The 23,282-nt window shown below is 41.3% G+C and overlaps 1 protein-coding gene across 12 annotated transcripts in view; it reads left to right on the top strand.

Annotated features, from left to right (window-relative positions):
- GARNL3 (GTPase activating Rap/RanGAP domain like 3) overlaps window positions 1–23,282 on the top strand; it is a 227,851-nt gene that overhangs the window by 44,580 nt on the left and 159,989 nt on the right. For 4 of the 12 annotated variants that reach the window (XM_043530541.1, XM_037879522.2, XM_043530547.1 and 1 more), the window contains exons 1-2: window positions 14,291–14,354; window positions 19,496–19,557. The exons of 3 other annotated variants lie outside the window; for them this stretch is intronic. In XM_043530541.1, coding sequence (XP_043386476.1) covers window positions 14,316–14,354; window positions 19,496–19,557 — 101 coding nt within the window. In that variant the 5' untranslated portion in view covers window positions 14,291–14,315. Of the gene's footprint in view, window positions 1–14,290; window positions 14,355–19,495; window positions 19,558–22,001; window positions 22,086–23,282 lie in introns of those variants that run through there. 5 more of the 12 variants (XM_037879520.2, XM_037879519.2, XM_043530546.1 and 2 more) reach the window with 3 other exon arrangements.

Here is a 23,282-nt window from a genome sequence, read left to right as displayed (position 1 = left end):
AGTCAAGGCGAACGTGAATTTTGTTGTCCTAAAGGAAGTAGGGCTTCATTAGCTTAAACTTTATCGAATGACAAGCAGACATATTCAGGAGTGACTTTTTTTTCAACTGCTTAAACAGGGAAAACTTGTGGAACTTAGCAATATAGAGGATATACAAAGAGCAGCCCGGGATAGGCAGGGTGGTGGAGCATTGGTAATGCCTGAAGTGACATCTGATGGCATGGGACGGATTCAGATTCACGTAAATTTTTATTATACACTTATGATTGCCTATGTGACAGGGTCCTTCACTCACTGCTAGGATGGCATCACCTCCTGGTCGCTCTGGGGATTAGCTGTCAGGGTTGATGCCCCTTCCTGTGGTTGCATGCTGTCACTCAGTCTCTCTCTCTGTCTGGTCTGCAGCCCCCTCTGGCCTCTTGCTCGAAGAGTTGCTGCGTCCTCTTTGTGACTCTGCTCTCCGGATATGTCGCTCAGCGTTTCCCCCTTCTGGGGTACAGGCCTTCTAGTTTCTGCCACTCCCACAGTGACTCAGGCAGTCTTACTGTTTCACAGCCTTGACGGTGCTACTTCCCCAGTGACTGGTAGGGGAACCCGGGCCCACCCTCTGGTCCAGTCCAGGGACCCTCAACCTGGTTGTTCTGGGTTTTCCTCTCCTCATTGCTCCTTCCCTGGACTGCTTTCTACCACTCTTGGTTCCCCTCATCTCTCTGGGTGTACGAGCTCCAACTGTGCTCCCTCTTACCAGGGAATGACTGCCCTTTTCCAGCAGCAGCCCTTGTCTGTTGCCAGCTTCCTGGCTTTATAGGCCCCGCCTATTCCTGCGCAGCTGAACTGCTTGCAATCAATCCCTGCTCCTTGGCTCTTCCTCCAGATGTAGCTTGCAGAGTTAATATGGCTACCTGGCCACCTTAATCCCTTCCAGTCCTGTGTGGGGTGAATACCCATCACAGCTTATAACACTTTTTTTTTCTTTTTCCAAACTTTATACAATACTCATCAATAAGGACTCCTTACATTTGAAATGTGGAAACTTCAAAGTTGAACAGTTTTTGAGTTAGCCGTATGAAAGCGAAGATGATCAGAAGTGATTACAGGTACTCATAACTTCAAAATGTCTAAAGAGACTTGCTCAATCTATCCAAGACACCTTTGGGCAGACACCAAGCATGGAAAACTTGATTCAAACATGGTTATAGTGGAAGCTGTTTTGTAATCTTTAGTGGATGCTACCAAGCACCTGCTGTAATAATGTTAAACAACTTTGGTATGGTACTTGTGCAAAGTACTGTACTGATATTCCTTAGGTATGAACTACTCTATGTATGGAACAGATACAGCACAATCAGTGGCAGTGCAAGGTTACCCCATGCCACCTCCTGCTGAAGTGCCTTGCCCCTGTTCTCTAAAAATTATCTTGCAGGGTGAGGTTCATCCTCCATGGTCTCATTCAGTTGTTGGCTTTTCTGCTGAGACTACCCATAGGTGATGTGGTAAGTGTAATAGTGATTTCTGCAATGTGTACAACTTTGGAAATTAGGAACTGGACTGAAGCCATCAGCTCATTCAACAAAGGCTATCAGACAGCTGTCCATTTTTAACTGCTTCTGGCTATTATTAAGCTGGGCCAGATTCAAATTAATGATCTAGTGGGTGAAAGACTTCAGATCCCATTACCGACTGTTTGAGTCATTCAGTGCCTTAGCATGTGGTGCAAGTAGATAGTCACATGTAAAGAAAATGTACAGCAGGGGAATGGGAATGCTTAGGGTAACAATGCCAAGAAAGACAAAATCTCTTTAAATCGTAAGTTTTTAATTTTCATACCAACGTAAAAAGCTGTCTATGTATTTAATTTAGAGAAATACCTCAGAGGAGAGTCACAAGCCTTTCCCTCCTATGCATCCTTTTTAGCTTAAAACTCCTGTGAGAAACTATTTCAGAAACTGTTTCAGGATATCATAGAATCTAAAGATGCACTCAGTGTTACAACACCTATCTGATTTAGGAGTTTACATTTCATTTTCAAAAGGGATTTAGGCGCTTAGCCAAAAATTGCTTTTGAAAATGAAATGTAGGCTCTTAAATCAGCTAGGAGTTAGCAGTGTCTACATACCTTTAACAATCTGGTCCTAAGTCATCAGGTCCAACTCCTTGCAGTGTCAGAATATATTATAATGTACCTTACTGGACCTTTTATCCAGTCTAATTTTAATGACAGTGGAGCCTCTACTTTCTGTGGAGCCTATTCCAAAGGCACTTAAAGTATACTGTCAGGAAGACTCTCTCTGATGTACATCCGGTATCTTTAAAATTTTCTTCATTTTATTCCTTTACTCCCGCTTGCTCTACTTTTAGTAAGCCAATCAGTTATCCTCCTTTGGTGTATATACCTGTTATACCCAAGAACTTAAGTCAGCACTTACCAAATCTATTCATATTTCACTTTTCAGTATTCCCTTATAATCTAGTTTCTTGACCCTTTTTATGTGGTAGCAAAACTAACTCCAGTTCATCATCTGTCTCTGATAATCAAGTGCTCAGTACTGAGCATGCTGCTCTAGAAGCAGTTTCACTAGAAGTGTATGAAGGAGGAGTATTGGACCCAGTGTTCTTTATGCAGCCCAAAACTGCATTGGGCTTTTTGCTGTCATATCATTTTGCACTTGAATGTAATTCGCTGGACACTATTGTAGCTAGTTCTCAGTGAGCACTACTACTGTGTTGGTTACTTTCCCATCAAATATTTGTTCGTTATTATTCACCCCCTGCATAGGGTTTTAGTTTAACCACTTAGATGCTGTTGGAAAATGCATCTCTCGGCATCATTTGGATGCTGAACCTGGTAGTGTTCAGCAGCACTGGAAATACAGGTTTGCTGACTGTGCCTGGTAAGTTGTTTAACAGTGAAGGGGCTGTACTTGAGAGAACCTCTGTCCCAGCTTCATGGAAGAGTGTTCTAGTTTCAGAGAATTGATTCACAAGATGACTTTTTCCTTTATTGTTTCAGACATTTTCAAATGAATAATCCTAGAAAGTGCTGAATTTTTTATTTATCTCTGTACACTTTTTTGAGCAGGTGGAACATGACCGACTGAGAGAGTATGTAGGCAAGTGTCAGTGGTAGAACTTGTTCTTCTAAGAGTATAACAGATCAGTAATGCTCTTTGCAGCATTGTATAGCTTGTTTTAATGTTATCAACATTTTGGACATAGGTCAACGGTTCTGATTGATATCTCTAGCACCACTTGAAAGACTCAGTAAGTCTGCTTTTTTGCTTTCCTTTTAAAGCAACATCTTAACTGTGTTTCTTCACTTGCTCAAAAATGGAACTCACTTAGAATTTCAGAGCAGGACAACAACCCAAATCCTTCTTGACCACTGTTTGCTTAAAGTTCCACCCACAGCACTGACGGTGATAAATCCCATCCAACCAGAATTGCTTCTACATTGGTTTCCAAGGCAGCTAGCACACCCAGCCACAAAAATGGATTGGAGAGAGCAAAAGTTGCACACAAAGAAAATGCCAGCGTTTCCATAATTACTTACATTTCTGAAAAGGAAAAAACAAAACAGAGAGAGCAGTCTTTGAGCCATTGAGATAAAACTCTCTATTTCCAATCCCAAACTCCAATCAAATTTTTTGTGTATTTGGAAAGTTCAGGTTGGTGTTTTTTAGCCTGTTTTTAGAGCATTAGCAGTTTCTAGGTTTGGCCTGGACACGCCAAAATACTATTTGAAATTTTGTTTGTCTCTTTGTGATAGTTGTAACCCAGAGAAAACCATAGGGTTCTTGGTCTTGTAAGAATTTGTTCTTAAAAGATTAGAATTTCTACATCATTTGATATTGCACATGTGTTCAGGAGCTTTTAATTCTAGATAGAGGAGGACTAGGAAAGATTGTTCTTTTGACTTCTTTTTAAAAAGTTGCCTTTTTGGAGTACTGTCAGGATAGTCTAAGGACTTAGGGCAAAACTCTTTAGTCTGATCTGTCTGAAAGTGACATTTTTCTGTCTGAAAGCGATGCGAGTTTGAGGTTAAGATCTTCAGGGATGCTTCATACTGCAAAATGTGCTGAAGTCCAAATCTGCGCATTTTCTTCTGTTCAGACAATGAAAAGATGGAAAGAGTGGTTTAGTTATAAAGAGGCATTTTCATCATAATGCACAATTGCAGAAATTCTTCCATCAAAACCCAATTAAAGAAAGTGTAAGAACTTAGGGAGAAAAGGATACGAGGAGAAAAAGTTGCTGGAAACGTTCAGAGGCTGAGCGAGATGAGCCTCCTTTGAGAATAACTATACTAACTGTATGTATTTGGAGTTCAGAGGTCACAGTGAAAAGTACTTAGAAATACTAATAGATGGGGTCCACTTCAAGTGTGCAAAGTAATCTACTCAGAGTAGAATAATTTGCATTAAGCATTCTTTTCTAATGTGGAGCCAAATTCCAGCATGTTTGTGCAATTTATTTTTCCAAATCTTATACAACCCTTTTTTTATCCCCCCCAATAAAAAGAAAAAAAAAACACTTGATGCAGACACCAAGGATGGACCTATGATGTAAGAGTAGGACTGTCAAAAAATTTTAAAAAAATCATGATTTATGAGATTAAAAAAAACCTCGATTAATCACAGTTTTAATTGCACTGTTAATAATAGAATACCATTTATTTAAATATTTTTGGAGGTTTTCTACATTTTCAAGTATATTGATTTAAATTACAAAACAGAATAAAAAGTATACAGTGCTCACTTTATATTATTTTTGATTACAAATATTTGCACTGTAAAGAAACAAGAAAATATTTTCAGTTCATCTTATATGAGTACTGTAGTGCAATCTTTTTATTGTGAAAGTGCAATTTACAAATGTAGATTTTTTTTTTCTTTTTTGGTTAAATTGTTTTGTTTTTGTAGTTATGTAAAACATTAGCGTCTAAAAGTTCGCTCAGTCCTACTTCTTGTTCAGCCAATTGTTAACACAAACAAGTTTGTTTACATTTATAGGAGATAATGCTGCCCTCTTCTTATTTACAATGTCACCTGAAAGTGAGAACAGGTGTTTGCATGGCACTGTTGTAGCCGGTGCTGTAAGGTATTTACAGCCCAGATATGCTAAACATTTGTATGCCCTGTCATGCTTCAGCCATAATTCCAGGTGACATGCTTCCATGCTGATGATGATCGTTTTTAAAAAAAAAATGCGTTATTTAAATAGTGACTTAACTTCTTGGGGGAGAATTGTATGTCGCCTGCTCTGTGGTTTTACCTGCATTTTGCCATATATTTCCTGTTATGGCAATCTTGGATGATGATCCAGAATATGTTGTTCAATTTAAGAACACTTTCATTGCAGATTTGGCAAAACGCAAAGAAATTACCAATATGAGATTTCTAAAGATACCTACAGCACTCGACCTGAGGTTTAAGAATCTGAAGTGCCTTCGAAAATCTGAGAGGGTCGAGGTGTGGAACATGCCGTCAGAAGTCTTAAAAGAACAACACTCTGATTCGGAAACTACAGAACCTGAACCACCAAAAAAGAAAATCAACCTTCTTTTGGTAGCATGTGACTCATGATGATGAAAATGAACACACGTCAGTCCACATTGCTTTGGATCGTTATCGAGCAGAACCCGTCATCAGCATGGAATCATGTCCTCTGGAATACAGTAACTCCTCACTTAACATCGTCCTGGTTAATGTTGTTTCTTTGTTATGTCTCTGATCAATTAGAGAACATGCTTGTTTAAAGTTGCGCATTTATAACATTGTTTGGCAGCCGCCTGCTTTGTCCACTGCTTGCAGGAAGAGCAGCCTTTTGGAGCTAGCTGGTGGGGGCTTGGAACCAGGGTGGACCAGCAGCTCCCCTATCAGCTCTCCTAAGTTCCCTGTGTGGCAGCCGCCTAGCAGGCTATCAATTGCTGGGCACTTCGGGTGTCCCTTCCCCCATTGCCGTGTGCTGCTCCTGCCCTCTATCTTGGAGCTGCTCCCAGGAACCTCGTGCTTGCTGTGTGTGTGTGTGGGGGGGGACAGAGGGGTGCTGATGTCAGGGTGTCCTCCTCCCCCCACTCCTATCCTCCCGCTCCTGTACCCCATCTCCACAGAGCGGGGGTGGGAGGACAGGACAGGGATCGGGATAGAGGCAGCTTGCTGGCAGCAGCTGCTGTCTCAATTTGCTGATCTGCTTAAAAAGGCAGTGTACTGAGAGTGGGATTAGCATACTTAAAGGGGCAATGCACATCTCTCGTGCACACACACACACGGCACTTTGGAAAGTGGAGGGAGTGGTGCACTCCAGTGGGATAGTGTGGGTTCATCATCACATTCAGTTTCTACAGGGAAACTGCCACTGCCAAGCTGTGTCTGCTCCCTCCATTTGTGCTGCCTCTTAGAGTGTGAGGCTACATTAACAACAATGTGTTAACCCTTGAGGGCTCAGCTGAGTGTGCTAGTTCATCATTTAGCAGTAAGGCATTCCCTGGGAAATGTCCCACCCTCTGACTCCACCACCTCAAATAAGCTTCACAATCATCATTGCTGTGTACAGTATTAAATTGTTTTTGTGTGTGTGTGCGTGCACATGCATGCAGATAGATAGATATAGTCTTTTGTCTGGCAAAAAAAATTTCCTTGGAACCTAATCTCCCCCCATTTACATTAATTCTTATGGGGAAATTGGGTTTGCTTAACATCATTTCGCTTAAAGTAGCATTTTTCAGGAACATAACTACAATGTTTAGTGAGGAGTTACTGTAGTAAATGCAGCATGAAGGGGTATACAAATGTTTAGCATGTTGGGCATGTAAATAGCTTGCAGTGCCGACTCCAAAAGTGCCATGTGAACACCTGTTCTCACTTTCAGGTGACATTGTAAATAAGAAGTGGGCAGCATTATCTCCCATAAATGTAAATAAACTTGTTTGTCTTAGCAGTTGACTGGAAAAAAAATAGGACTGAGTGGACCTGTAGGCTCTAAAGTTTTACATTGTTTGTTTTGTTTTTGAGTGCAGTTATGTAACAAAAAAAAATCTACTTTTGTAACTTGCACTTTCACAATAGAGATTGCCACTACAGTACTTGATGAGGTGAATTGAAAAATACTGTTTCATTTTATTTGAGCATGAGCTTTCGTGAGCTACAGCTCACTTCATCGGATGCATAGCATATCGTGGAATCCACTATGCATCCGATGAAGTGAGCTGTAGCTCACGAAAGCTCATGCTCAAATAAACTGGTTAGTCTCTAAGGTGCCACAAGTACTCCTTTTCTTTTTACGAATACAGACTAACACGGCTGTTACTCTGAAAACTGTTTCATTTGTTTCTTTTTTACAGTGCTAATATTTGTAATAAAAAATAATGTAAAGTGAGCACTGTATACTTTGTATTCTGTGTTGTAATTGAAATCCGTATATTTGAAAATGTACCAGAACATCCAAAAATATTTATAATTATAATGACTGTGGCTACATCAGGGATACTGTTCCTGACAGCTTGTAGTCCATCCTCGGGTGGAATATTGGTGTAAAGAGCTTCTACATCCATGGTGGGCAGGATGATGATTTCAGGAAGATCTCCAATGCATTGTAGTTTCCTCAGGAATTCATTGGTGTCTCGAAGATAGCTAGGAGTGCTGTAGTGTCGTGTCTGAGGAGAGAGTTCAAATAGCCTGCTGTAAGAGTGCCAATGCTTGAGATGATGGGGCATCCAGGATTTCCAGGTTTATGGATCTTGGGTAGCAGATAGAATACCCCTGGTTGGGGCTCTAGGGGTGTGTCTGTGTAGATTTGTTCCCGTGCTGTAGCAGGGAGTTTCTTGAGCAGATGGTGTTTCTTTTGGTACTCCTAAGTGGGATCGGAGGATAGTGGCCTGTAGAATGTGGTGTTGGAGAGTTGTCTGTCAGCCTCTTGTTCATAATCCGACCTGTTCATGATGACTACAGCACCTTCTTTGTCAGCCCTTTTGATTATAATGTCAAGAGTTGTTTCTGCAGCTGTAGATGGCATTGCGTTCTGTACAGCTAAGGTTATGAGGCAAGTGATGCTGTTTGTTCACAATTTCAGCCTATGCATGTCTGCAGAAGCACTCTATGTAGAAGTCCAGTCTGTTATTTTGACTGTCAGGAGGAGTCCACACAGAATATATGTGCATTGCAGGAAGTACCAAAGAAGTAACAACAACAATTATGCAAGTATATGTTGGGAGGTGAGTGTGAAAGACTGTGTGAGACGCACACAGAGACTGTGTGTGTGCGTGCGTGCGCGCGCTGGGGAGGTTTGAGAGATGCCGTGTGCTGTCTCTTCAAGGCCCTCTCACAGAAAGCTCTCCTGCTCCTGAGCCCAGCTGTCTTCCCTCCCCCACTCTGCGGAGATGGGGTACCTGGGGAGGGGGAGAGAGAGATTGTGTGTGCTGGCTGCTGGGGAAGTCTCTGAGAGACTGTGTGCTCTCTCTCTAAGGCACTCACTACCTGGAAGGCTTGTTCAGACCTCAGAAGCTCAACTCAGGCTCCTGAGCCAGGCTGTCCCCCATCCCCTGCTCTGTAGTGATGGGGTACAGTGGTGGGGGGAAGGAAACACCCTGACATCAGTGCCTTTCTCCCCTCCTGCTGTGCATAGACAGTAGGAGGGTCCTGGGAGAAGCTGCCAGGAGCTTCAACTTAGGCAGAGGGCAGGAGCAATGTGGCTGCAAAGCAATGGGGGGAGGGGCACCTGAACACACACTGCTGGATGTGTGTGTCTCTGCTAATCAAGTGCAAGGCACTTGAATCACTCCTGGGTGGCCACCCAACCACACAGCTTAGAGGGAACACAGGCTAGTGGAGGGCCTGAATTACCATCCTCATCCTTATCAGCTGTCCCGATTCACCTGTCTTCTTCCCTTAGGCGACTGACTTTTATACTTCAGGTGGGCTTGGGAGTTGATCACCAAAGACACGAGGGTTTTGGAAATCCTGTCCGCAGGCTGTGCTGTCCATTTTACTATGCTTCCACCAACAAATCCTCCTTCCCTGTTCTTCAGGAATCCCTTTCACAAGAACTTGCTTCGTCAAGAAATAGATTCTCTTATGCTTGGGACTGGTTGTATAGCTCTCATACAGCAGAGCGGGAATAAGTTTTGTTCTAGGTATTTCCTGGTACCAAAAAAAAGTGGAGGTTGGAGACCCATACTAGATTTGAGGCTACTCAATACCGATGTGTAGGCACAGAAATTGAAAATGGTGACACTTGCAGTGATGATTCCATCACTAGAGCAAGGGGATTGGTTTTCACTCTTGACCTTTCACTCTTGACCCCTTGACCTTGGGTGTGTTGCTATCCACCCATCCCACAAACAATTTCTATGTCTAAATTGGCTAGGACCACATTCAGTACAGTAGATGCTTGTTAGTAGCAACATATGGGTCCCCTTCTCTATGTTGCTGTTACGGGAAGTGTCATCTGACCAAAGGCAGTCTGCTTTTTCTGGTACATAAAACAGCTACAGTACATGCTAACAAATCTATACTTGTAACAATGTGATGTATGTTTATTATTGTTGCTACAGTATTACTTTAGTATACCTACTGTAGATTTTAAACATGTTTTCGGTTCTGCATTTGTAGCCTACTACCATATTGTATCACGAAATCGGTATTAATTGAATTAACATTATAAAAGTATCAAGTTTTATTTTTATGTTTAAGAACAATCAAACATCAACCATGACAACAAACGCAACCCCTTGCTCTTAATTGTAAACATTTTTTTGAACTCTCACTTAACTGTAATACTTTGTACGCACTGTAAGTCCCACTGGATAAGGACATCTGATAAGCAAATAATAGTTTAATTTAGGTTATTACAGTATTGTTATTCCACATCAGTGTATTCTATTTATACAATCAATATCAACTAGTAAATTAATTAAGAATGGATAAACTCACTCATTTTGGATGGAAGAACTCTGTTAATGTGCTGTGCTTCTCAGTCACAATTTTGTTTTGAAGATTTAATAGCATTTAATTTCAGAAAGGGGAACTACACCAAAATGAGGAGGTTAGTTAAACAGAAATTAAAAGGTACAGCACCAAAAGTAAAATCCCTGCAAGCTGCATGGAAACTTTGTAAAGACACCATAATAGAAGCTCAACTTAAATGTATACTCAAAATTAAAAAACATAGTAAGAGAACCAAAAAAGAGCCAATATAGCTAAACCACAAAGTAAAAGAAGCCGTGAGAGGCAAAAAGGCATCCTTTAATAAGTAGAAGTTAAATCCTAATGAGGAAAATAGAAAGGACCATAAACTCTGGCAAATGAAGTGTTAAAAATTATAATTAGGAAGGCCAAAAAAGAATTTGAAGAACAGCTAGCCAAAAACTCAAAAAGTAATAGCAAAAATTGTTTTAAGTACCTCAGAAGCAGGAAGCCTGCTGAACAACCAGTGGGGCCACTGGACGATCAAGATGCTAAAGGAGCACTCAAGAACGATAAGGCAATTGTGGAGAAACTAAATTAATTCTTTGCATCAGTCTTCACAGTTGAGAATGTGAGGGAGAGTTCCAAACCTGAGCCATTCTTTTTAGATGACAAATCTGAGGACCTGTCCCAGATTGAGGTGTCATTAAAGGAGGTTTTGGAACAAATTGATAAACTTAAAGAGTAACAAGTCACTAGGACCAGATGGTATTCACCCAAGAATCATAGAATATCAGGGTTGGAAGGGACCTCAGGAAATCATCTAGTCCAACCCCCTGCTCAAAGCAGGACCAATTCCCAATTTCTGCCCCAGATCCCTAAATGACCCCCTCAAGGATTGAACTCAGAACCCTGGGTTTAGCAAGCCAATGCTCAAACCACTGAGCTATCCCTCCCCCGAAGAGTTCTGAAGGAATTCAAATGTGAAATTGCAGGACTACTGTCATCTGTAACCTGTCATTTAAATGAGCTTCTGTACCAAATGACTGGAGGATAACTAAAGTGATGCCAATTTTTAAAAAGGGCTCCAGAGGTGACCCTGTCAATTACAGGCCGGTAAGCCTGACTTCAGTACTGGGCAAACTGAAACTCTAGTAAAGAACAAAATTGTCAGACACATACATGAACGTAATTTGTTGGGGGAAGAGTCAGCATGGGTTTTGTAGAGGGAAATCATGCCTCACCAATCTACTAGAATTCTTTGAGGGGGTCAACGAGCATGTGGACGAGGGGGATCCACTGGGGATATAGTATATTTAGATTTTCAGAAAGCCTTTGACAAGGTCCCTCACCAAAGGCTCTTAAACAAAGTAAACTGTCATGGGATAAGAGGGAAGGTTCTGTCATGGATTGGTAACTGGTTAAAAGATAAGAAACAAAGGGTAGGAATAAATAGTCAGTTTTCAGAATGGAGAGAGGTAAATAGTGGTGTCCCCCAGGGATCTGTACTGGAACCAATCCTATTGAACATATTCATAAATGATCTGGAACAAGGGGTAAAGAGTGAGGTGGCAAAATTTGCAGATGATATAAAACTACTCAAGATAGTTAAGTGCCAGGTAAACTATGAAGAGCTACAAAAGGATCTCACAAAACTGGGTGACTGGGCAACAAAATGGCAGATGAAATTCAGTGTTGATAAATGCAAAATAATGCACACTGGAAAACATAATCATAGAATATCAGGGTTGGAAGGGATCTCAAGAGGTCATCTAGTCCAACCCCATGCTCAAAGCAGGACCAATCCCCAATTTTTGCCCCAGATCCCTAAATGGCCCCCTCAAGGATTGAACTCACAACCTGGGTTTAGCAGGCCAATGCTCAAACCACTGAGCTATCCCTCCCCCAACTATATCCCAACTATAAATATGAAATGATGGGGGTCTACTCTAAATTATCTGTTACCACTCCTGAAAGAGATCTTGAAGTCATTGTGGATAGTTCTCTGAAAACATCCACCCAATGTGCAGTGTCAGTCAAAAAAGCGAACAGAATGTTGGGCATCATTAAGAAAGGGATAGATAGTAAGACAGAAAATATCATGCTGTCTCTATATAAATCCATGGTATGCCCACATCTTGAGTACTGCATGCAGATGTGGGTGCCCCATCTCAAAAAAGATATATTGGAATTGAAAAAGGTTCAGAAAAGGGCAACAAAAATTATTAGGGGTATGGAATGGCTTCCGTATGAGGAGAGATTATTAAATCTGGGACTTTTCATCTTGGAAAAGAGACGACTAAGGGGGGATATGATAGAGGTCTATAAAATCATGGGCTGGTATGGAGAAAGTAAATAAGGAAGTGTTATTTACTCCTTCTCATAACATAAGAACTAGGGGCCACAAAATGAAATGAATAGGCAGCAGGTTTAAAGCAAACAAAAGGAAGTATTTTTTTCACATAACGCACAGTCAACCTGTGGAACGTCTTGCCAGAGGATGTTGTGAAGGCCAAGACTATAACAGGGTTCAAAAAAGAAGTAGATAAATTTATGGAGGATAGGTCCATCAATGGCTATTAGCCGGGATGGGCAGGGATGGTGTCCCTAGCCTCTGTTTGCCAGAAGCTGGGAATGGGCGACAGAGGATGGATCACTTGATGATACCTGTTCTGTTCGTTCCCTCTGAGGCACCTGGCACTGGCCACTCTTGGAAGACGGAATGCTGAGCTAGATGGACCTTTGGTCTGACACAGTATGGCCGTTCTTATTCTTAAGATGGGATTCAGTGTCCCAAAGAGACCTGTAGACCCTGTCACCAAGTCCTTCTCATTATGAAATGTGCTGATGTGTGTTCGAAGCCTTCAAGAGCTCGGAGTTTGTCGGAGGTGGAACTTCATCCAAATCATCCTCGCTGTCTTGATTATTTTTTTGATTATGATATGTTTAATCAACACAAGCTTATTTCTCTGACCTTGCAGCAGCTGCAGTGCTCAGTAATTCCTCATCAGTTAACTCACTGAACCTGAGTAAATCCTCATCCACAGCAACTACTAAGTCCTCTTTTTTCCATGTTGACTGGAAGTGGAATATTGTTCAGGAGGTTGTCAATATCCTCACTATGCATATCTTTCACTGGCACAACAAATTTGCTCTCCTGAAACAATTGGAAATTGTTGTCAGATTTACATCTTGCCATGCCTCACAAGAAAATGAATGCAATCAAGCAAACTTACAGTTTTCAGGACTGTCTGAATATCTATCTTGGTCTGCATCAAGAGCAATAATAATCCAGTTTGCAATTTTTGATTGGTAATGTCCGTTTATGCTCATAATCGCACCTTGAGCCATATGTTGCATCAAAGATGTAGTGTTAGGGGTAAGAATTCGAGCTGAATGTTTGTGAGAACCAATCCTTAGGCCATAGATCTCTTCCTCAAATTGGGCCTGCAATTGAACATTCAAAAAATCCACTTTGACCCCTGTGCAAAACTTAGAATTCATAAGAGCTCATTTCAATTCAGTAATAGCAAGAGTCTGCCTTCCTCTGCATAGGTTTGGCTCTTTCCAACATAGCTAATACACTTCAGCTCAGCCCCCAAGCTCAGGTCAAGAACTGTCTTCAGTTGCTGGGGCTCACAGCAGCCAGCACCTTCATCATAGACCATGCAAGACTCCGAATGCGCTGCCTTCAGGGGTGGCTCAGAACTGTTTATTCACCAGACACCGTCTAAACATGCTTCTTTCCTTTTTCACTTGCATAAAACAATCCTTCATTTGGAGGAAAGACCATCACAACATATGCACAGGAGCCCCATTTGCTCGTCCTTCCCCAGGGTCATCATAATGATGGACACCTCTCTGCTAGGGCAGGGAGAGCATTTAGACACTCTCACAGCTCAGCACAAGTTGATGTTGCAAGAGATCATGCTACACAGCAGCCTCCTGGAACTCAGAATGGTCAGATACGCCTGTCTCCAGTTTTTACAGCTAATGAGGAGCAAACACATAAAGGTCATGACAGGCAGCATATAATTCAGGTTTTATTTCAACTGGAAGGAGGAGCAATATCGCTCTCCCTCTGTGCCAGAGCTGTCAAGTTTTGGAATTGGAGTATATGCAGTCAGGTCATCATCACAACAGCCTAGCTGACTAGCATGCATGCATGGGCTGAACACACATGGCTATGAGAAATCTCCGATGAAAGGCGCAGGGGGCACTAGCGCACCTGTAGTGGAGCACCTGTAGGGACACACATCTTGAAGTACCACAGTTACTGCACAGGAAGAGTAACCATTTCTTTCTTTCTTCAGGTATGCGAGCAGTTTATTGTAAAGTCACATTGGCTATTGCTTGTTCTTTGCATTCTCTTCTTTTTCACAGATGTTTTCACCAGTAGTTTGCTGTGCCTTGATTATGGTGTCTTTTAGGACCATTCAGCTGCCTTTCATTCTGGTGGGTTTTAATATTTCCTACTGCACTTTAGTTGCTACATTATTTAATTCCCCAAAATTTGCTTTCCTGAAATCTGAAGCACTTGTACTTGTTGATTTCTGTGCATGCATTTCTCATTACACTTAATTGGTTCAAATCCTCATTATTATTTTCCTCTCCTCAGTTGGTTTCTCCCTATCTGTAGTAGGTAAGTTCAGGATGTGTGGGTTGGAGCGTTTCTCTAGCTTTTGGTTCATAACACATTTCTTTTACTTAACCTGGGAACTCTTGCCATTGTTAGCAATAAGCTATCTTGGTATTTAAAACACACCATCAATATAGTGTCATATGGCTCAGAGTGCCTTGAGAGTTGGTCTGGGAATGTTTTTTGTTTTCTCTCACCTTCTGTGTAGATGATCTTTAGCAGTAGTTACTCCTTTTGCTTTTTTTATTTCTTGTATCCAAATAATTTCTCTGCCACTCTTCTTTGTCAGATTGCAATAAAAAAACCCAAATTTGGCTTCTCTCTCTCTCCCCCCCCCCATATTGATTGAACTCTTCTGTATTGATGTTCCAGTTGAGGATCATCCCACCAAATTTCATTTATGCCCAATATATCATATTCTCCATTTATTTATTTATTTTCATTTATAGTTTTTGCTTGTTTTCCATACTCTTGTATGTGTGTATCGACATCATAATATGCTAATGCCCTATGTATTATTTATCCTTTTTATTTCAAACAGCTCTGTCTTCAAGCCTACCTTGTCTGTTGGAAATACACATCTGTTCACTGAGTTAAGTGAAAGATCCTGTTCTCCCCCTTCCCATCCCCTTCTATTGTGGGTAATTAAAATCCTTCTTAACAAGGTCTGCTAGAGTTGAATCTAGGAGGTTGGTACCTTTTCTGCTTAAATAGACTCTTAATTACTTTACATATTCCATTAATCGCCATTAAAAATGCTTATAAAAGATTGATTTAAATCAAAGTGTATTCTGCAGTAATGTAAGCATGTCCAGAAATGTGGTATAATCAGTAAGAGCAGCAAAGAAGATGGTTACCTGAGGAGATTGGTAATGGGTTATAGTGTCTTTTGTCTCCAGACTATCAAATCCAATCCAGACAAAGGTCACGACTGATCAAGTAGTTGTCATCTGCTAGTTTTTTTCATAATCTATATGAAATATGTTGGAGTGGGGGGGATCTTACTTCAGTTACTAGTAGATAGGCATCCAGATCTAGAAAAACATCTTTTGAATTGGTCCATTTGTTCCTTTACTTTGATTCCGTGTCACCAAAAAGCTTTCCAGAACAGTGTGTGTTGTGTCCTGTAGGACAATGAATTTAGGCTCTTGAGTTACATGGAAAGTGAATTCCATATCTTAGTACCCCTCACTGAGAACTTCTAGCTTCTGCATGTTTGTGTTAAACAAGGGAACTGTAAGCTTACATAACTCCGAAGTCTCGATGACTTTAAGTGTTAGATGGAGAGAGAGAGAGGTGGTCTATTAGGCAACTATTTTGAAGGAATATGGATTAAAATCAACACCTTAAATTTCTCTGTAGGACCAATGAGAATCCTATGTAGATCAGAGAATGCAGGTGCAATGTACTCCCTGTAAGAAATGGTGCTCCGCAAATGGATTGCCAAGTTGAGCACCTAAAGTTCTAGGTCGATCAGGGTTACCAAAGAAGAGGATGCAACTTCCTGGCCAAGCATAAATTTTAAATAATCTTGACCACTGCCACTACCTGAACTTTGATTGGCAGTTGCAGGTCCATCAAGACTCCCACATTACAAACCTGAATAACAAAGGGCAGACAAATTCTTGTAACAGAGGGAGCAGCTATTATCACCTCTGGTGATGGGTTCTCCCAACCCATCAGTATCACCTGAGTCTCATCTGGGTTAAAGTGCAATCAGCTTACCCTCTGCAAGTTCTCATCTCAACAAGACACTAAGAGGCAGCTTACTAGCCAGACCTAATGAAACAAACATAAAGATGGGTGCCTTCTGCATATTGGAGAGACTGTGGTCCAGACCCCCCATTGGGGTAGATGAGCAAATACTAGAACCAATACAAAGCAAATACCAGGGCCTGAGTCCTTTCAACAGGAAAAGAACTGAGCCACTTCAAAAACTATTCCTTCCATCCCTGTTAGCGTCCACAGTTGTTGACCAGAAGGTGTTGTTGGCACAGTATCAGAGGTGCTGAGCAAATTAAAATTAGAATGAATATCTGGTTCTTGTAATTTGCCAGCAGGAGATCAACCAATAAGAACATAAGAATGGCCATACTGGGTCAGACCAAAGGTCTATCTAGCCCAGTATCCTGTGTGAAAAAATACTTCCTTTTCTTTGTTTTAAACCTGCTGCCTATTAAACCTCTGCAGTCTCCATACAATACCCAGACTTAAAACTGTATCTATTATGGTCAAAGAAATCTAAGGACTCTGGGTATTGCCAGAGCTGCTGCCCCACTACCTTCTTGATAACCTTTCCCATCAAAGGGAATTAGAGATTTGACATTAACTAGTGCAGCTATCAATACCCAAAGATAGTTTATTGAATAAGAGCCCAACAGTTACTTTCTGGCAGAAATAAACAAGCAGAGATGACATCACATTTTCCTCTCCCACATGGGTGGAATCAGTGAAGGTATGAGGGACCATTTCTTCCCTTCACTCCCCCCACCCCAACGTCTGTCCAGCTGTAAAGTGAAAGGAGCAGCAAAAATGAACAATTCTTTCCTAGCTGTGCTCCCTCTCACTTTTGATAGTCACAAGAACTCCCTTCCCGCATTTGTACTATTTTTCCCTGTCGTGGGAGGCTGGATGACATGAGTGAGAGGAGGAGGCTGGGACATGAAGTGTGTGTGAGAGAATATAAGGGAGATGCCCACCATTTCAAGAATTAGAAAAGGGTCTCATTTATTCCATCCATCGTTGACTTCTCTCTTTCTTGCTCCACCGATTTAGGCTATGTCCAAATCTTGTCACTTATTCCTCTGTAACATCTGTAAGATCTGTTTTTTTTCTCTCTCCATTAACTAAATTATTTTCCAAGCCTTTATCATCTACTGAATTAATCAGTGCAACCTCTTCTCCTTTGCGCTCCCCACATCCATGTCACCCCCTCCAGTTCATTCGATACCTAACCACTAACATCATCTTGCTTGGCTGTTGCTCTGATCAAAATCTCTCTGAATCCCTCCATTGACTCTCCCATTTCCACCACGTTAAATTCAAGTTTGCTTGAACCTACATGGACCTTCACACTGCTTCCCCTCCTTATCCATCTGCTATATATGTTCTCAGTGATTCACCAATGATACCAATCTCTACTGTCCATTACTTGCACAAGCATCTCCGTGCTTTCTTCCATACCATCCTCTTATGTATGTAATACACTTTTGAAATTGGGCTGTAAGGCCTCTACCCTAAAACCCACTTCTATAATGAAGTGTACAGGAAATTGTTGATAGTGGCTGAGAGCCAATCCAATATAGGGATTGATGACTATATATATTATATGGGTTGCTGTCTCTGAACCCTGTTAGTGTTACATAACATTTCCCATTATAACACTGTATTTTCAATTGTTTATAACTTTTCCAAAGTTTAAATAATTCAGGTTGACTCATTCCATGTTTGGTCTCTGCCTTACATGTTTTTTTCTCAGCAAAAACTGTTCAGCCATAGTCAAAAATAAGGTCAGAGGAAAATAGGTAGTTTTAACAATAATCCATTTTCCTGACCAGTTTTTAAGGAGCTTTTGTGCCTTATGGATTTGGAGCAGGAACCTGAAATTTGACAGGGGCTTGTCCTAGGGTTACAATAGTGCCTTTTGCCGTTTCTGTGAAAATCCATTCAGATTTGCACAAGTTATAAACCACAGGCTTGCTACTAAAATATCTGAAAATTCCATCTACATGGAGTGTGCTTGCTAGCCTCACTGAGCCTCCTGAAGCAACCACACAGACGAGATGGGATGGGTCATCTGGATGGGACAGACAGTTGCAGCTTATGTCGATGCAGGATCTCATAATTAGTCTCTCCCTTTCTAATTTCTCCCTCTTGTTGTCCTGCTGTTAGTAATCATTTTTCTTGTCTTAAATAGATTATAAGCTCTTTGGGACAGGAACTGTCTATTTATATAATTGTACAAGGCCCAGAACAATGGTGTATTCTGCTGATTGGGGCATTTGGGTACTGTTGTGATTATTGCACCTGAAAAGATACGCTAAGCTCAATTGTAAAAGGTATATGAAAGTTCATAAGATTTTACAATAACCATGAAAAATAGGTCAAGTTTTTTACGACAGTGAATGTTATAGTAGGTTCAAGGAAACCAGACAGAAAAACTATCTGTCCAAACAAAATGACCTACTGATATAAGTCAACGACTGTGGGGAGATCATACTTGGTAAACAAGAAAATGTGGGAACAAAGTTACCTCTCCCAATTTTGGCTTACAGAAATTGATTTAACTGATGGACAAAATAATGAGAATAAAATATGCTGCCCACTTTTACTACTTTTTGGGGCTCTTAAAAAAAGAGATTTTGAAGGGGAAATAATCTTCTCTCAGCTCATCTGCCAGCATTGCAACTCGTCTTGACTCATCTAAAGGACTTTTGTCCTGAGACGAATGCTGGTTGGCCTTGGTCTTGTTTAAGGAACTTTGTTTTCATCTGTAAGGGCTGAAAATCATCACATAATCATGACATCCAGTCCTCAGCCCTCCAGTGGAGATAGCTAATTATCAACATTACAAAAGCTTGTAAGATCCTATATTGTATTCCCTTCCCTTGCTGTGGTGTTTTCTTCCCCACTATTTCTTTCCTCCTGTCTTATCTCACTCTCTTGGCTTTTCATCAAATCCTGAAGTCAGCTATACTGCATTCATCATTACTGCCTTGTCTAAGGATCCAGCCAGATGATGCCCCTGACCAGATTGTAACTAATCAAGCATCAAAGAGCAGGTGTCGTGTGGTTGACTTGCCAGCCAAAACATCCACTCATAACTAACCAGTGGTCCAGTGTTTCCTTTTCTATCCTGTTTCTCCTCCACCTTGAGTCTGTTACTTAAGAACAGGACAAGTGAATCTCCTTCACATCAGGACTGAGAGTAAAATTAACTTTTTCCTTTTTTTATCAGAGAAAAGTTGTTCTGAAAATGGGAGAGTCTGATACTTTGACTCCAAAAGGAGAGAGACTTTGGTAAGGTCTGAAATTTATTTTGCATAATCACTCAGTTTCAATATAAATGCTTGTTTTAATTTCTTGGGTTTTTTTTTTAGTTTAATCAGTATATTTTTAATTTGAATGAATGATTTTGGGTGTTTTGCCAAGTAACAGAGTAAACCCAAGGCCTCTATTTAAAACTAACCCCAAACCTATCTATCTCTGTTTAATGTTGGACAGTGAAAGAGTTTATAACACGTTTAACTCTTTAGGCCTTTGAGATCAATATCTATACAGCAGTACTACTGCAATGCAAATAGTACACATCAGCTCAAATGGCAGAGGTAAGGGGGCTAGTTTAGGACTTCGAAGACCTGGGTTCAATTCCCTGCCCTACCACATAGTTCCTATGATCTTGGGCAAGCCGATCTGTGCCTAAGGTAAATTGGGGATAACAGTACTTCTCTATGTCACACATAAGTACTTCAGACAGATATGTGGGATGTTACTACCTTGAAGTTATTTCACTGAGACCAGGAAATCATCCGCAATCAAATCCAGGTGCATTGTACAGCCACTCAAAAGCTAAAATCTTAAATTTGTGTAAAAAACCATTGCTCTGTTTTAGGAAATGGTGACAAAACACATGAGGCCAACATTTCATGTTTTATTGTTTGAACTGCCAAATAAAATACAGTAGATTCTGCATATTAGAAACCTCTCAGTTCCCAGCAAAAAGTTGTTGTTGTTTGGAAGTTGCCAATAAGTGGAAGGCGCTGTTTTCAAGGTGTGACAAAGCTCCTCCTCTGCCTTGGTGGGTCTTGTGCTTTTTGACAGCTTTGCTCGCCTCAGAGGTTCACGGCAACCCTCAGTTCGGCTGCTTCTGCTAGAGGCTCAAACCTGCTGTTCACTCAGCTAACCTCATCACTGGCCAGCATGGGGGAAACGGAGAACAATTCCCACAGTCTCTGTGTCCCACCTAGTGAGTCGGGGACAGGCCAGATCCCTTTCCAAATTAGACCTTCCCTTCTGGTGTTTCTCACAGACCAGGTCAGCTCCTCCTGTGTCCGATCAGGAGTTAGGGGGATGAGGGGGAACCCAGGCCACCCTCTACACCGGGTTCCAGCCCAGGGCCCTGTGGATAATAGCTGTCTACAATGTCTCCTGTATCAGCTGTGTGACAGCTACAACTCCCTGGGCTACTTCCCCATGGCCTCCCCCCAGCACCTTCTTAGCCTCACCGCAGGATCTTCCTCCTGAAGCCTGAGCTTGTAACTCCTCACTTCTCCAGCAGCATGCCTTCTCACTCCCTGTTCCTTGCATGCCCCCCACTAACTGATGGGACGTCCTTTTTAAACCAGGTGTCCTGATTAGTCTGCCTGCCATAATTGATTCTAGTATGTTCTTAATTGGTTCCAGGTGTCTTAATTAGCTTGCCTGTCTTAATTGGTTCTAGCAGGTTCCTGATTGCTTTAGCACAGCCCCTGCTCTGGTCACTCAGGGAACAGAAAAGTGCTTATCCAGTGGCCAGCATTTTTTGTTTAAAATGTAAAATAAGTTTTCAAGAACAAAATTTGTCTGCTTTTTATGGTTGGCCACCTCCACTTGTAAATCCTTCTCAGTCTTGCATACAGTCTCACAGCCATTCTCAAAGCCATGATTCTGTCATATCTTGTGGAAAACGTCCACGGCATGTAGGTGTTCTATAAGCAAAGGCTCTTCAGGTTCATCATTCAATGCAGTATTGTCTTGTATTTCTTGTGGCTCATCAGCCTGTAGGTGCTTCACAGCGGTTACTGTCTCCAGAAATTCTGCATCAGTGAACTCACCTTCCATCTGCAAATGACTGTCATATTCAACAATGGTCTCAAATTCATGTGCTTTTCATTTCTGGAACTGATGCATTGGCCAGCACATTGATGTCTACCAGACCAGCACTTTCTGTTGCTGTTGAAAACTGCTTCAGAAAGGGAGGGTTTGCAACAGTCTTGGGGAGAACAATGGCCCATGGCTTCTTAACAAGATGAAATGCATCAGTCAGAATTGTTCTCTGTCAACATCCAATGCTTGTAAGTGTGGGTCAGCATCAAGAGATGTGATGATGCATGCAGTAAGATGATCACGGTAGAGATCACTGACGTTTTTAATGACACTCATGTCCATTGGGTGCATGGCTAAGGTTGTGTTTGAAGGGAAGAATATTAACACGATGTGTGATAGCTCTACATTAAGTGAATGAGCCGGGCAATTTAGCCACTCTTCAAACAACAAATTTGCATCCAGGCATTTGCAGAGCTTTGGTAGATCATGGCAACTTTGAGTGGTCCTTAAGAAACAATGAGGCCACTTGCTCTTTGCAACCACCATAAGATGGCATTTCTCCATTCCATCCATGTTTGCACAACACACCAATGCAATGTGGTCCATAGCTTTATTTTTTTCTTTCCCCTCCCGCAAACCCTTCTTTCATCATGCTACAGCCTCTGTTGGGAAAGCCCAGTAGAAGAGACCAGGTTCATCAGCACTCAAGATGTCACGTGGCTGGAACTTCTCTAGAATGCTGGGTAAGATGTCCATCCTCCATTCAGTAGCCACCAGAAGATCAGTGTCTTTTTTTCTTGCTGTGCTCTTTATGTTGAATGACAGTGTGGTGGGTTTTCCATTAACTAAGCCAGCCATCTGATGGGTTGAACTCCTTCCCCTGCTCTGCTGCCAGCGACTAGCTTTATTTCTTCTTTGGTTTGGAGAGTTGAGCACCTTGGCCAAGCTTATGCTGAAACCAGAGCTACAGGGTTTCACCAATGTCTGCCTCCTTTCCATTGTGTTGATGCCTGCAGTCTTGGTTTGTGCTGCTTCTGTGCTCCTGTAAAATGTTAGGGCTGTTCTTCAGAATGGGTCAAACAGTGGACTTTGAGATACCAAATTTATGGCTACATGCACTTGCTTAGCACAGGGCTCACACAGGGGCTCCAGAACCCAAACTTTATTGGTGAAAGATAGGTCCAAGCATTTGGAAGCTATGGTACACAGTGGAAGTGTTGAGCTATGTGTTCTTAGAGCCAGGAAATTGATTACAGGTAGGAACTCTCCTCTAAAAAAGATGCTAATAAGCGCATGCCTATTGCCAGTATCTGAATCCTGTTAACATTGATAATGGAATGAGGTTGGTTCCTGACAGAGTATTGCCAATAACTGGAAGTTGCTATTATCAGTATTGTTGTAAAGTGGAATCTACTGTAATTTATTTTTAAAGCCTTAGTTACACGTAATATAGTATAATCATGGCATGTGGGATAATTTGTTTATATTTAGTTGTGTGGTAAGTGGTAAAAATTTTAAAAGTATGTAAATCTCACTTTCAAACGTGTATGCTTTTGAAAATCCTATCCAAGATCTGAATTACTTCCACAAAACTCAGTTCTTTTATCCAGTTTTCCATACTTCACTAAAGAATATAGTGTTTTTTCCAGTCGTGTGTGTGTGTGTGTGTAATTTATATAAGTAGGTGGTGGGTGAATAGATATAGACTACATGATGGAGTTTGTAGTGTGAAGGTTTTGTTGGCATGACTTTGGGATGGCAACTATACCCATTAGCAGCTTAGCTACTTGTGTAATGCCTGTCATCTCAAATGAGTACCAGTAACGCTTCATTGTATTTTCTGTATAATGCTTATATTTGAGAGAGAGTATTTTAGAATTATTTTGGCAAGTTTTAAAATTGTTATTAGAGCTGTTTCATTTGTATTCTTCCACCTAAAT

This window comes from Chelonia mydas, chromosome 16, assembly GCF_015237465.2.
Source record: "Chelonia mydas isolate rCheMyd1 chromosome 16, rCheMyd1.pri.v2, whole genome shotgun sequence".
In the NCBI taxonomy this organism is placed as follows: domain Eukaryota; kingdom Metazoa; phylum Chordata; order Testudines; family Cheloniidae; genus Chelonia; species Chelonia mydas.
Note: the sequence above shows the minus strand (reverse complement) of the source record. Positions and strands in the feature narration are given on the sequence as shown.